Source organism: Mustela erminea, chromosome 5 (genome assembly GCF_009829155.1).
Source record: "Mustela erminea isolate mMusErm1 chromosome 5, mMusErm1.Pri, whole genome shotgun sequence".
NCBI classification, from domain to species: domain Eukaryota; kingdom Metazoa; phylum Chordata; class Mammalia; order Carnivora; family Mustelidae; genus Mustela; species Mustela erminea.
In genome coordinates, this window is record NC_045618.1 from 48,599,093 (window position 1) to 48,614,224 (window position 15,132).

The 15,132-nt window shown below is 41.1% G+C and overlaps 1 protein-coding gene across 7 annotated transcripts in view; it reads left to right on the forward strand.

Annotated features, from left to right (window-relative positions):
* MAP2K5 (mitogen-activated protein kinase kinase 5) overlaps positions 1–15,132 on the forward strand; it is a 256,630-nt gene that overhangs the window by 131,615 nt on the left and 109,883 nt on the right. For all 7 annotated transcript variants that reach the window (XR_004285719.1, XM_032342996.1, XM_032342997.1 and 4 more), the window contains exons 14-15: positions 4,967–5,040; positions 6,023–6,073. Coding sequence is in view for 6 of the 7 variants with exons in the window: in XM_032342996.1 (XP_032198887.1) it covers positions 4,967–5,040; positions 6,023–6,073 (125 nt within the window). In the remaining variant the exon portion in view is untranslated. The remainder of the gene's footprint in view (positions 1–4,966; positions 5,041–6,022; positions 6,074–15,132) is intronic.

Consider the following 15,132-nt stretch of genomic DNA (forward strand, 5'->3'; position numbering starts at 1 on the left):
GTCAAACTACTTAAAAAAAAAAAAAAAGACCCAACTGTTGTACTGTTTGGAGCATATGAACTTTGAATATTAATGACAGATACAACTTCTAAACACTAACCAACTTATTATGGGTTTCATGATATATGTAGAAAAGGCAAAACTGTAACGACAGAAACTGGTCTGTCATTGCCAGAGGTCAGGGAGGAGTTGACTTTAAAGGGGCACAGGGAACTTTCTGGGGTCATACAAATGTTTTGTATCTTGTTTGTGATGTGGATACATGGATGTATACATTTTTCAAACTCATCAAATTGCATTCAGAATGATTGCAATAAAATTGGTGTTTTAAATGAATAAAATTGATTTTAAAAAGTAAAATAAGAGAAGAAGTTTCTCTTCAGATATTTTTAGCTAGACAGTAGTTAAATCAGAAGCAATCCAGGAGGTTATGTTAGTCTTTTCTGAATGCTGGTCTAAAGACCAGGCTCTGTTAGATTGGTTTCCAATTCAGTAGATCTGTGGTGGAATTCAAAAGTTGGCTTTTGGTTTTCGTTTTGGTTTGGTTTGGTTATTTTTAAATGCACAACCAAGTTTGGGAGCTCTTTAGTTGCATAATTCTCATTGTTTTTATTATAGGAGGTATGCCTATTGTTCAGGAAAAGAATCCCATTTCAGTTATACATAAGCAGTGTTGTTATCCTGAAATCTCATGTACTATATTTTGGTAAAAGAATATGCCAGCGGGTCCCTTGGCCACATTTGCCTCAGGGGTAGAGAGTGGGTCTTACTTATGTTTCTCTCCACATCACCTCCCCTAATATCTGGCACATGTTAATGCATCAGTAAATATTTGTTGAATAAATGTTTTTGAATGACTGTGGATTCTTTCCAGAGTGAAAAATGTCATTTAAAAATGTGTTCATTAATAGTTAAATGTATTTATTCTGAAGTATATGCCATTAAGTGGGGAAGGATTCAACTCCTTGTTGGGTCCAGTTCTCTGGACAAGCACATTTCCCCATCTGTTTAGAAGAGATATCATTCATTCACTGTTTGTTCAACAAATGTGGTTCCTCGTCAGTACCAGACATCATTCTAGATAGAGTAGCTAACGCAACAGATAAGTCCCTATACTTGCGGAGATTCCCTTTAACAGTGGAGGACAAGACAACAGATTTGCACATACATCTGTGATGGGAGGGTATTGCTCTTCCCACTGGTTGACTGGGGAAAGCTTCTCTTAAAAAGATTACTCAAAGAAATGAAGGAGCAAGCTATGTGCGTGTGTGTGTGTGTGTGTGTGTATATGGGAGCAGAGTATTCCAGGGGCATGGAACGCTGAGGAAGGAGCATGTCTCACAAGGAAGGCAGTGCAATGAAGCCGACTCGGCAGAGAAAGGAATAGGAAGGATGTGAGCCCAGGGCTAATGGGGACCAGCTCAGAGATGGCCTCACAGGCTATCATGAGGGCTGCATTTTGTGTTGAGCTGGGAAGCCCTTGGAGGTTTTAGGCAGAAAAATGACATTGTCTGATTTAGTTTTCCAAGGATCACTTTTAAAAAAATTTTTTCAATAAATAAAAGGATCACGTTAACCACTGTGTTCAACGCAGACTGTAGAGAGGAAGCATAAATAACGAGGAGAGCAGTTCGGTCGCCTTGTTGAGGAATGTGTCCACATGGTCTGACCAAAATGCCTCCTCGTGAACATTAACTTGTTTTTATCGTTCTATTTACTGCACTTGGGGAATTACCTTCTTTTAGCTAGTGTTTTACTGAAATACAGCTAAAGTTGGTTGCAGCAACAACAAATTATTTCCTAAATAGATAAAAATATTCCACTTTTTGTTTATAACAGTTTTGTTGATTATCAGTAGATAATAATACTTTATATTTATGGAGTGTTTGGCCTCTTAAAAGCGATTTTACATTGGTTATCTCATCTAATCCTCACCATTCTTCAATATTGACACAGTAGCTCTTATTGTCTCCCTGCAGAGGTAGAAACGAAAACATCATCGGCCATGTTAAATTCACATGCCAAGTTTGTGGCTGGGCCAAAAAGACAAAAATGCAGGTTCTCTGTCTCCTAGCCTAAATCCACTGTTTTTGTTTAAAGGGGTCTGTTATGTTCAAATGCTATCTCAAGATACTACTGGGATGGGGGGTTACTTCTATTAGCAAAGTTAGTGTATTGTTTAAAAAGCCATTAACTGGGCGCCTGGGTGGCTCAGTGGATTAAGCCGCTGCCTTCGGCTCAGGTCACGATCCCAGTGTCCTGGGATCGAGCCCCGCATCGGGCTCTCTGCTCAGCAGGGAGCCTGCTTCCTCCTCTCTCTCTCTGCCTGCCTCTCTGCCTACTTGTGATCTCTCTCTCTGTCAAATAAAATAAATAAAATCTTTAAAAAAAAAAAAAAAGCCATTAACTAGTGAGCAAGGTACTGTTGTCAGAAACATACACCCAGAGATGTGTGAAGCATATTCCTGCCCTGTGAACTTACTACTTGGTGCGGAAATACCTACACCAGTAAATATGGTAAATAACTCTGGTCAAACCCTGTGACATACTTAGTCCCAAACAAATGGCACTGACAGTAAATGCTTTAGCAGTTCGGAGGAAGCCAGGACTCGGATGGCCTGAGTAGTTAAGGCCACAGGGAGGCGGGGTACTTGAGTTGAAGTATAGGATTCATTCAGGAAATATTGAGGAAGGGGTTCTCAACCTGGGGACGGGCAGGAGGGAGAGAGGAACACACAGCATGAACAAAGGCTTGGTGATGGAGTGTTCTGTTTTTCGGAGACCATGACTAAGACAGCACAGGTGTAATACAAAGGATGTGGGGAGGAGTGGGTGTTCGCCGCTTTCATAGATGAAGTGTTCCCTGGGAGGAACTAGGCTGAGAGGTGAATGTGCAAAAGTCACAGAGCAGGCTTGCATGTAAGTTAAGATCTTGGAGAGCTGAAAAATGCAATGAAGTTCTTATTTACACCTTGCCTTTTAGAGTATAAGCTAGCAGTTCTGTTGTTTTATGGCTCCTCTTTCTATTGATCCACCTAAGTCAAAAGTATATCTGATTAAAGCTAAAGATGTGTTAATTTGGGCGTAGCTTGTGGTGTCCAGGCAGCTCCTTCTTCCGGGAGCTCAAAATATTTGTTCATTAACTGTCTCCATCTGATGTGGTGGCTTAAGAATGGTTTAAAGCTGTCGATATATAAAAGAGCAGGTTGTCCAAAAGAAAAATACTCAAAGTTGAGGGCCTCTAATGAGAATTGGATTTGGAAAATAAGACCAGCCTATGTGGAGTCCAGCATTTCTTTCAGTTCCCTGGACAGCCTCTACCAGAGCTGTCTACGAAACGTATACAAGGGGCCAACTCAGAGTTCACATTTAGGTTGACAGAAGTCAGGGACTATTGTACTTCCTTAACCAGGGGAGAAATGATATAGTAAACATGGTCATTTTCATATGGGCATAGTGTAAGATTTATAATTCAAATTGAGGAAAGTTGGAGGCAGAGAGACTAGCTGGTAGAAGAACGTACACCAGCCTACACATCGTAACTTATATTCAGAGCGTGCCCCTAAAGGGAGGATGGAGTATGTCTTGTATGAAGGGCAGGCTGCCAAGACCTGTTCTATAGCCGTCCCCTGATCACTGAAACAGAATGATCAACATTAAATCATACTTTGCGTGTCTGGTTTCCATTCATTTAGTCTCTCTTCTGTTCAACAAATATTTATTAAGCATATACTACAGCCCTGAAACTCTTCTAGGGGCTGGGAATATAGTAGTCAATGAAAGAAAGTTCTTTGTCAGTCAGGCAACATGAAATGAGCGCATGTACGTGGAAGTGCCTGGCACGTCACCTGTCACATAGGAAGTAGACTTCAGTAATTGTTGTTTACTGAGTTTGAACGTGAAGTTTGAATTAAGTACCTGCTATTGGCAAGATTGTTTGTTGGGGTTACCTTTTGTGAAGTGGAGGGTCAGGGTGGACTGACTCACATGTTTTTTTTTAATTTCACATGAAAAAAATTGAGTCTCTTGCTCCATTTTGGGGTAATTTGGGGTAATATTTAATATATATTCAATATAACAAGTTGTCTGTTCAAGACCACTTTTGCCATTGAAGATGAAACGTTGAAGCAGGTGCTACTCTGTACCATCGACAGTGGTGTGCTCTTGTCCTACTGGGATGGTTTTTGTGGGCTCCCTGAATTCCTGAAATGGCTCATTGCTGTCACTGACAATGCTTCGCAGAAACCCTTTGTGTCATTATTTAGCAACCGACTGCCTTGGCAAAAGCTATGTCACTTCTTTTGTTAACTCTAACAGCAGTCAAAAGTGATGTAAGGGAAGAGATGGAGAAATGAAACAAAGATCGATACGTGCATATATGCACACACATCCACATGCCTTTTAGACCAATTTCTGAGTGTTATCTGAAATAGCATTTGTCACCTAAAACCAGGGGGATAACAAGACTGCGTTCTTTTGTCATTGCTTCATTCAGATATGACCTGTTACCAGCAACATAGGAATGATTTTTTTTTTCCTTGTTGGCTTCCCTTTGGCCTTACTGCTTCTTAAATGGGAAGAGTAGTTTCACATCAACAGCAAAGCTAAACCTTTTTGTGCAAATTCTTTGCAAGAAGATTACATTTTCTTATCCACCTACTTTTCCTGAAAGCCTGGGGATAGGATGATGGATGCATTTACTGTTGTGGGAAGCCAAGATTTTATTTGACTTTCAGTTGAAATAAACCCTTGCTTCCATAGAAACCAGAAATGGTTGGAAGTGAAGGAGTTAGGACCTTACATTTTGCCTCCAGATAAAATGCTTTGCATTAAATTTGTGATTAGAATTCCAGGTTGAACAGATGATGTCATTTCTGCAATATGGTATGGTGTGCACAAGTGCTTTTTGAAAACACGTGCTGTAAATACAGAATTAGTTACCTGGACTTTTCTGATTCCTCTTTAGATGTAAAACCCTCCAATATGCTAGTAAACACAAGAGGACAGGTCAAGCTGTGTGATTTTGGAGTTAGCACTCAGGTAGGTCTCTCTCTCTCTCTCTCTCTCTTTTTTTCCTCCCAGGTTGTTGTCCTTTCTGCAACATTCACTTTTTATTTTCAGTCTTACTTTTTGGATTGAAAAATCACCTAGCTGCCAGACAAACAGAACTGTGCATCTCCTCGGCTGGGAGTGTGTTATTCATTTTTAATCTCTGAGCGCGTTTCCTTCATCAGAATATGATTGTTCATTGTTTAATGACAGTAAAAACTGCTGATATTGTAATTACTACTTACGAATAGCAAACTTCATTGATATGCAGCTTTGATATGAAAGCGTTTTGACCAGACAAAAGGGAGGGCAGAGTGGGAGCTGTGCCTGGGGAGCCCAACTGGCCCACAATAAAAATTAATATTGGGAGCAACAATGGTGGAGGGCCATTACAATGTGCAGCACAAATTTTAATTAATTTCCATTTTGGGCCTCCCCTGAGAACCCCGGTGATAGTGACCCATGAGCGTGCTGTGATGTTGATTTGAATTGCAGCCACCTTTACTCCCAGCCAAACACGAAGACCAAAGCGAAGGTCATCGTTGTATTATGGGCTGTCAAAGTCTGTTATCCCTCCAGCGTATTTAGTGTTCATTCCATTCTAGCAAAGCACAGGCTTCATTCACATCTTGAGCCATCTGACTAAAAAATGAGTATGTTCAGATTCTACTTCAAATTGACTTTTTATATCAGGCGGGTTTGGGGTACTAAAGCGATAAGCATCCTGCTTAAGTGAATTGTTTAAGGTTATCTGCTATAAACTGTAATGCTGTGCTTGTCTAAATTGGAAATCACATTCAAAAGAAAAGAGAGATTTAATCATTTTTAATGCCTTTGTAGATAAATTTGTTCCCTTTTACATAATTTTTAGTTGATTTATAGAAATGATGATTGTAGGTTAAATGAGGAATAATTGCCCATTTTATTTCCACATTATCTTTATATTGTTCTAACAGACTGTTTTGTCTCATAGCTGGTGAATTCTATAGCCAAGACGTATGTTGGAACAAACGCTTATATGGCGGTAAGTAAACTTATGCAAAAATAACATTTAAAACCAACATCTTTATCTTTATGTACTTGGTAATGTAGAATTCTTGAATTAATTCAACAGCTTTACCCTAACAGATCATAAATTACAAAGTCAATCCAGTCATGATCTGATTTTTAAATCTTTCTAAAAGACATTGAGGTTTTTACAGGAGCTGCCAACTTATCTTTTTAGTTGACTTTAAGTATTTGGTTCGAGTGTGAAATTGCTGAGTTTTGAAGTTTAATCCTACAGAAAAATGGCCCCTTAGAGCACATGGACCACTTTGCCACATTGTTTACCTAATTAATCCCTCAAGTATCCCAAAATGTCAGTTGATAAGATCGGTTGGTTTTTTCCTAGGAATACAAACACGCTTTGTTACCTGATCAAAATTAAATTTTTGACATAACCAACTCTTAATTACGGATCTCTGAACATAGAGGTTGGGCAGGAAATTCTTTCTCTCGAACGTGTAATAATCTGTATTCTGTTTACGTGTTGGGTTCGTGTCGGATTAATTCCTCTGACATGAATTTACCACATATAAAAATTAGAAGCCTAGAACTGTTTCAAAGACCCAATGTGGACTTGGCTTCAGCCTTTCCTTTTTTTCCTACCTTTTAAGTAAGGGAAGTCATTTGGGACACAAATGCTTTTGTTTTTTTAGTTTCCACAGTCACTTCAAGAGGGGGTGGTTGGGAGAGACAAGTAGGAAGGTTTTCTAGTATCATTTTTGGAGCCAAGTTTTGTTTTAATACCTTAAGGCCTTTTTTTTTTTTAAATGAGGATTCTGGATTTACTCAGTATGTTTTGCTTCCAATAGTCTTTATATGAAGTTAAGCAATATTAGTATGGCTGGAACCCTGGCTTTTATTCTCAGTTCATATATTATCTTGATAAAAAGATATTAATATGGATGGAACTCTGGATTTTATTCTCAGAACAGAATGAGCCTTTTTTTTCTTATTGAGGTATCAGAATAGTTAATTTTTGTCTTGCCTGGTTTTTAAAGAAAATTCATTCTATCTCATTTTCCTAGGTCATGTGGAAAAATATTAACCTTTAAAGTCATCGTGTCTGTTTATATAAAACATAATCGCCCTCTTGGCTCTACCAGGTTAGCGAGATTGGTGAGCCACTTTCACAATTAATAAACCCCTACCAAATGCCACAGTTTCCGTCTTTGAAAGAATTACGAAACACTGTGATTTAAAAATAAATAAATAAAACTACTATAAATGAAACAACTTATCATCTACCCATCATGTTTTTAGTAGCTTTAAATTGCCCTAATAATTAAATTGCATTGTGTTTGAATGTACAAATCTAGATTACAGTTGTCTTTCCCAGGTGTACGATAAAGAAATTACCTTTTTCCCTTTTCGTTTTCGCTTTCCCTTTTCATCGTTATGGATGAATGTGATGCGTCCATCTGTTAATTGAATATGTGAGGACTAAAATTATGAAATGTTAGCTCAGATTGGCACAGCTAAAATTGCTTTGCTTCTTGGGTGAGTGAATCCTAGTCCTCAGCTTTATAGTTCAGGCTTTAAAAAGCAAAAGATACCTAGAAAGCCCAGAGTGATAGCCCAACAGTGAGCTTTGCTCAGTCCAGCAGGCTCTCGCTGGTGTGAGATCAGAGGCTGGGGTGGGAGAAGGTAGAAATAACATTATTCTGTTACGGGTCTTAATCCCTGCCTGAGATACCGCAAGATCCTATTATAGAACCACCATTGAGGACAACTGGGTGAAGGATGCACAGAACTTCCCTGTATATAGTTTTTTCCACTCGTGAATCAATATATATTTCAAAATTTAAAAATTAGGTCAGAAAGGGAAGTTTCATTGGAACGTGCCCACGCCCTTCTGTTTGCGTGTCGGCTGTGGCTGCGCTGGGGATACAGTGGCCGCGTGGAGTCGCCGTGACAGTTGCAGCAGAGACCATATGGCCCACAGAGGGAGAAATATTTATGCTCTGGCCATGTACAGAAAAAGTTGGCCAGCCTCTGGCCTATCCCCGAGAAAGCTGTATCTGACACTGAGTACCAGCGGTCCATCAACCAGCATTGACTGAGCAGCTCCCATGCTATTAGCTGGGTCACAGCGGAACCATTTGAAGCCGCAGAAGATGTGGGTGAAATGGGAAGCGTGGCATTATATGTGGCTACATCATGTGAGACCTAAGAAAGACTTAAGTTTTATCAAACATACATTTAGAGAGTAAGAAGGCATACAGTGTATGATTTGGCTGATTTAACAGTATGTGAAAAGGATACTTACTAAAAGATCACTATGGAGGGAGGAGCAAAGACTTAGAAATAGAAGATAATGTGATATCGTTGGGGGTGGGAGGTAGGGCAGAGGATAAGTAATAAGTTGTGGGAATATACAGTTAGAGGTCAGCTGGTATGATACCCTTATAATAACTAATACTTAACCCATGTGCCAGTCATTCTTTTAAACTCTTACATGTAAATGCTTTAAATCTTTACAACCACCCTATCAGGTAAGTAGTATCATTTTCCTCTTACAGCTGAAAAAACAGGCATAGAGAGGTTAAGTAGCTTACTCGAGTTCATACATCTAATAAGTGGCAGAGTCAGGATTCAGACCTAAGCCATCTGTCTACAGACACTTAACGTCTAACTGCTGTGCCTCTCCGTGTGTCCAGATTATATCTGTATCTCTCCTGATCTAGATCGTGATCTTTGGAGGGGCAGGGTTTTTTCTGCTCGTTCTCTATATCTGGTCCTACACACAGGGCTAGATGAATGAATTAGTTCTTGAAAGCTGCCTTCCCAGCATGACTTATTCACTAATTATAAGCAGAGCATTTATCTTTTCATATTAAGTATTTCCTTTGCACTGTAAGGTATAGAAGACCCCCAAATTACCCAAACATAGTGAACTAGGCTGCTCAAATGTTGAAAAGAAAACAAATGAAAGAAGTAGCACTGCATGTACAATCTCACTTCATTCTTCTATAGTCTAGAGTGTAAGGGATAGGAAAATGATAATTAGGAAAGAGGGCAGGTTTCTTAAGATCCTAAGTCATGAAAAAATAATACTGATGAACCACTTATGGGCACATTAAGGGGTGGGACTTACAGGAGACTTGGAAAGTCATTTGGCCTAACCTCATTGACCCACACGATTGGAAAGTGGATGGCAAGTCCAAGGACATACCACATTTTAGGGGCAGATATTTAGGTCTGGTGGACACTGTAAGCCAATGCAAGAAATATTTTCAGCTTCATTTTAAAAGGATCTCATCCAGTAGGATTATAAGAGAAGTTAAGAAGGCTCACATTAAACCGTTTCTCAGATATTCTGATTACTAAAAATCTTATCGTCTTTTAAACATAGAAGTCCCTAAACTTCAGTTTAGTCATTGTGGTTTATTTACTATTATAATGTTTTAATCAAATACAGGTTTGACATTATTATGAATAAAGTTTTAAAATAAAAATCTTACCCAAATACTTGTGCTTTGTGATCAGAAGGTCCATCCAGAGGCACCTGCGTAGTCCAGTCAATGAAGTATCTGACTCTTGATTTCAGCCCAGGTCATGATCTCAGGGTCGTGAGATTGAGCCCTGCATTTGGCTCCGTCCTCAGTATGGAGTCTGCTTGGGATCCTCTCCTTCTGCCCCTCTCCCTGCTCGTGCACTCTCTCTTTCTCAAACAAATAAATAAAATCTTGAAAAAAGGAAGTGCATCAAAGCAACTGTTTTTATCTCCTGAACATTTTTCCCACCTGGGCTGTTCTTGTCCTGGGAAAATACCTTTACCCAGAATGAAACTATACAGATGACATAATACAGCGACATTGGCCATGTTCATGCAGTGATGGTCATGGCAATGGTGATGATCAAAAAGAAGTTGGCATTTACTAATCATTCCCATGTGACAGATACTAAATCAAGCACATCAAATGGATTCACTTAATCTTCACACAGCCCTATGAAGTATACGTATTATTATTGTCTTTATTTTATAGATAAGGAAACCAGAGGTGAAGTAAATTCATCCCAGGGTCTCAGAGCTGACTAAGTAGTGAGAGTCAAGATTTAATTAGGACACCACCTTCTAGCTTCTGGTAACAGCAGGTTTGGCTATTTGGACCAACTCTTCCATTGAAAAATGCTAGGTAGGGGGCGCCTGAGTGGCTCAGTGGGTTAAGCCTCTGCTTTAAGCTCAGGTCATGATCTCAGGGTCCTGGGATTGAGCCCAGCAGTCAGGCTCTCTGCTCATCAGGGAGCCTGCTTCCTGCACTCTCTCTCTGCCTGCCTCTCTGCCTACTTGTGATCGCTCTCTCTCTGTCAAATAAAAAAAAGAAAGTTAAAAGAAAAATCCTAGGTAAACTACTTTAAAAATCATCTCAAATGCACTGAAGAGCTAAAACGACAACGGCAATTCTCCCAGGACAATTTTCAGATGGAGTCCTGCAACAGAGGGGAAAGCAGAATGTTGGAGCACCAAACCTGCTTCTTCCTGAGGGCCGTGAATGTCTGGGGTCCTCCTAAGGCAGAGGGTCTCACAGGAGGAGGGGATCCCTACGGATCTCAGAGGAGATTTTTCTCCTCATCATGTGGGAGATCCAAAGGGCTCACCCTCGGTATATGAGCGAACCAGAGCCAAAGCTGTGGCTGCTCCTCCTCCCTCAGTCCCAGGGAACAAAAAAGGCCTCTCAGAGCCACACAAAGAAGCAGGGTTAAAGGAAAAGGGGGAAAGTTGCAGTCATAGACAAACTCTGACACAGATTTACACCGAGTATTTATATTCATGGCATGAGTTGGAAAAGGAGCTTCATGCTAAGAACCTGGTTTGAGGTGGGCACACTACCTTACGGCTCAGAGAATCTCTCCAGAATGTTTTCAAGTGCAAAAACTGCAAGTAGTCAACAGACAGGCACACAAGGAAACAAGGCAAGATGAAGAAGAACCAGCAGGAACAACAGATACACACACTCTTCACATCACAGATTTTAAAAGTGACATAGTAGATTGAGAACATCTCAAACAAAACTACTAGATTAAGATGTAAAAACTCACTACTTGGTAGCATATTGGCTATAGCAGAAGAGAGAATTCATGGTGTGGAAGATGGAGTTAGAGCATTCTGACCTCAGAACTCTGGCCTAATCAGTATGTCCTACTACCCACAGGGATCTGGCCAACTTAAAAAAAAAAAGAAGAGGAAGAATTCTCCCTTGTTTGTGATACATATTTTGATTGCTTACTAACCTAAATTATTTGTACATACTTTGTTAATTTTGTGAGTAGTGTAACCCTGAGCAGAAATTGTTTATCAGAAGAGATAAGGGATGCCTCTTGTTATCTTCCTGCTTTTGACCAGTGAATCCTATTGTACATATAGATCTGATTCTGGAGTGAGTCAGCTAACTATGGGTCCTGGGTAAATAACAAGCCACAGAGGGTGGCAGGAAGGAGTGCCGTGTTACCCTTTCAGATCCTCTATAAACTCTGCTTTTCATACCACCACCACTCCCTACTGTTCTTAGGAAGAACAGACCAGAATCTTCCCCCGCTCCCCACCATGCTTAAACCTCAGTATGGAAGTGCTGGGGACAGGAATCCTGTTTTTCCTGTAATTTAGCTTCCCACACTGGTGGCAGCTGCCATGTCAGAAAGTAACACAGCTTTTGATTTTTAACTGCAAAATGTCTGTCACAGATCTTCCATCAGTAGTGTGGTACCTGATGGTTGGTGTTGTGTTGTGTTGTGTTGTGTTTTGTTTTGTTTTGTTTTGTTTGACACGGGAGAGGACAGGGCAGGCTACCTTGGCTTCAAGTGTGAGAACAGATTTGAATTGTGCAGCCTCAGGCCATCAAGTCCTGGCTCCCTAAATTCAGAGTGAATTGGGGCTCATCTTGTGGCCATGTCTGTTTCAGGGACCTGGGCGCATTTCCCAGTCTTTATCTGCTGTACCAGTTCTTCAGGTAGACCCAGAGAGCTGGCTGCCTACTTTCACTGACCATTCATGCTTGAGCACAGCATCACAACAGTGATCTCATTTTGTGAGTTTAGTGCAAGGATGATTTCTCCAGTGAGAGGTTGTCAGAATCTCATCCTTAAGGAGCCTCTTACTTGCCACCTGTGACCATTGCCACTGATTTTTTTCTTTTTAAATTTAATTCAGTTTTTTCATGCTTTATGCTTTATGTATTTTTTTTAAGATTTTTTTTTTAATTTATTTATCAGAGAGAGGGAGGGAGAGAGAGCGAGCACAGGCAGACAGAATGGCAGGCAGAGGCAGAAGGAGAAGCAGGCTCCCCGCTGAGCAAAGAGCCCGATGCAGGACTCAATCCCAGGACACCGGGATCATGACCCGAGCCGAAGGCAGCTGCCCAACCAGCTGAGCCACCCAGGCGTCCCCAGCTTTATGTATTTTTTTAAAGAGTGATTTATTTTATTTGAGAGAGAGAACGTGCATGAGCTGGCAGGGGGAGGGTGAGCAGAGGGAGAGAGAGAGTCTTAGGCTCCACACCCAACATGGAACCAGACATGGGGTTCAGTCTCCCAACCCTGAGATCATGACCTGAGCCAAAAACCAAGAGTCAGATGCTCAACTAACTGAGCCACCCAGACGCCCTAGTTTTTTCATGCTCTATTTTCAGCTTCCAGTTTGCATTTGTTTGGATAGTTCAGTGGGCACATGTTATGAATGTATTTAATCTTGTTGTTGATCTTGCCAAAGTATTTTTGTATCTGGACTCCCCTTGCCTTTGTTTGCTTGTTCTCTTCTCTGTGTGAGTGCTATAGAGTGATAACTGTCAGCGAGGGGAATGAAGGCCAGGAGAGAGTAAGGACAGGAGGAGCAGGGAGGAAGCCACCATTTGGTTATTTTTTCAAGAATTCTGGAGGATTTTAGGATATTCTTGTTTGCTAGATATTCTTGATGGGCATGAATAGCAATAATATTGGAGAAGTTATATTAGTAGAACACTCCAGGGGACTTAATAATTGGTACATGCTTTAAACCAAATGTGCAGTAAACACGTATAACATCCCTTCAAGGCAGCATACCATGACTGCTCCCCGGCTGTGTGCCCGCCGTGGTGCTAGGTATGAGATGAGTAAGACACTTCCTTGGCCTCTTAGGAGAAACAGGCTGGTAATCGGGTGGTTACAACACAGTGCCGTGTATTAATATTAAAGACACAAATGACATTTTCATGAAGGACAGAGGCAAGAATGTGTTAATTCTTCCTGAGAAAGAGAGGAACATTTCACCAAAAAACAGGTGACCCATGAGCAGAGCCTTTGTAAAAGAAATGTTCACTAAGCAGAGAGGAGGAAGACAGGTCTTTGCCTCTGCAGGGAATGTGGAAATGTTTAGTGACTGAGGCTGAGTATACCAAAGAATCAGCCGGAAAAATTATTATTTTTTTTTAATTTTTTCAAGTTGTTTTTTTTTTTTTTTTTAAGATTTTATTTCTTTGTCAGAGAGAGAGATAGAGAGCGAGCACAAGCAGGGGGAGTGGCAGGCAGAGAGAGAAGCGGGCACCCTGCCGAGCAAGGAGCCTGATGTGGGACTCGATCCCAGGACCCTGAGATCATGACCTGAGCTGAAAGCAGACGCTTAACCCACTGAGCCACCCAAGCATCCCAAGGAATTATTTTTAAAAATGAATACTGAACACAGCCAGGTGCCTGGGTGCCTGGGTGGCTCAGTCAGTTAAGCATCTACCTTCGGCTCAGCTCATGATCTCAGGGTCCTGCGATCAAGTCCCGCATCTTCTCCCTCTTCCTCTGCCCCCCTCCCCCTGCTTGTTCTCTCTCACTCTCCATCAAATAAATAAATAAAATCTTTTTTTAAAAAATGAACCGAAGGCTATATTTTGAGAAATACTGACCACATCGAGATAGTGTGTGGCTTTTCTGACTTCTGGTTCTGAGGCCAGTTTGGCACACTAGAAAGAGCCCTGATTTTGCAGTCAAACATACCTGGGTTTGAATCCTGGCTGTGTTCCTAAACGAATATGCCTACTGCTGCTGACCCACAGCTCTGGACTTCAGCAAATCACTTAATCTTATGAAACCTCAGTTTCTACATCTGTAAAATAAAGGCAGTAATACCTAACTTTGCGAGACTATCCGAAGATGTTGAGGATGCAAAGTATCTAGTCCAGTGTTTGGTCATTACATGATAGCTAATACTATCTTTATATAGTGAGTGCAAACTAGACCTCTCTATGCCTCCTTTTTCCTTATCTGTTAGAAGGGGATAATAATAGTACCAGTCTAATATGGGTGTTTATGATTCTGTAATGACACATGCATGAACAGCACTTAATGCCAAGCATATGGAAATTCTTTAGTAAATGCACACGGTAGTCTTGTTGATGGTGGTGGTGGTGGTGGTGATATTCCTGTAACTAATCAGCTGCTTTCATACTAGCACCTATTGAACTAGCTGGGGTTGGATAATGGGTTTGTTCATGAATGAACTAGAGCTTCAGAGGTGATGGGGTAGGGGATTTGAACTTAAAAGTAAAAGTACTGAGGAATTGGAATGACCGTGTCTCTTAGCAGCTGAGAGAGATGGTCAGATGACATTTGGCCCAGGGGAAGAATTGTTCTTGGTGGGAAAGGGGTTTTATAAATTAAAGAAATAAATAAAGGGAGGGAAATAAGACGATCCATCCTGCTACCCCAGGACAGGGCTTTATGTAATTTTATGGCAAGTGGTCCCAGGAGAAGGCAATAAGTATATTGAGGTAGCCTGATAGGTGTGGGTAGAAAGTAGGTCACAAATTCTGGGTCCCAGCTAAGCCAACACCCTGAGATGTAGGACTCTGCCAATGACCTGAGAGCTCCGGGCTCACATCTTCCACTCCCCTGGTGTATCCTCTGCTGCTGAGTGGTGGATACCTCCTTCCTCCATGTGCAGTGGACCAGGCTGATCCTGGCCCCAAATACTCTTCAGGACTCCCATGAAAGCTCCCAAAGGCTGATGCTAGTGGTTGCTGCCAGGAACTCCATGGGTGGACCCATGAACAGAATGGTGCCCTGAGGGCCAGGAGG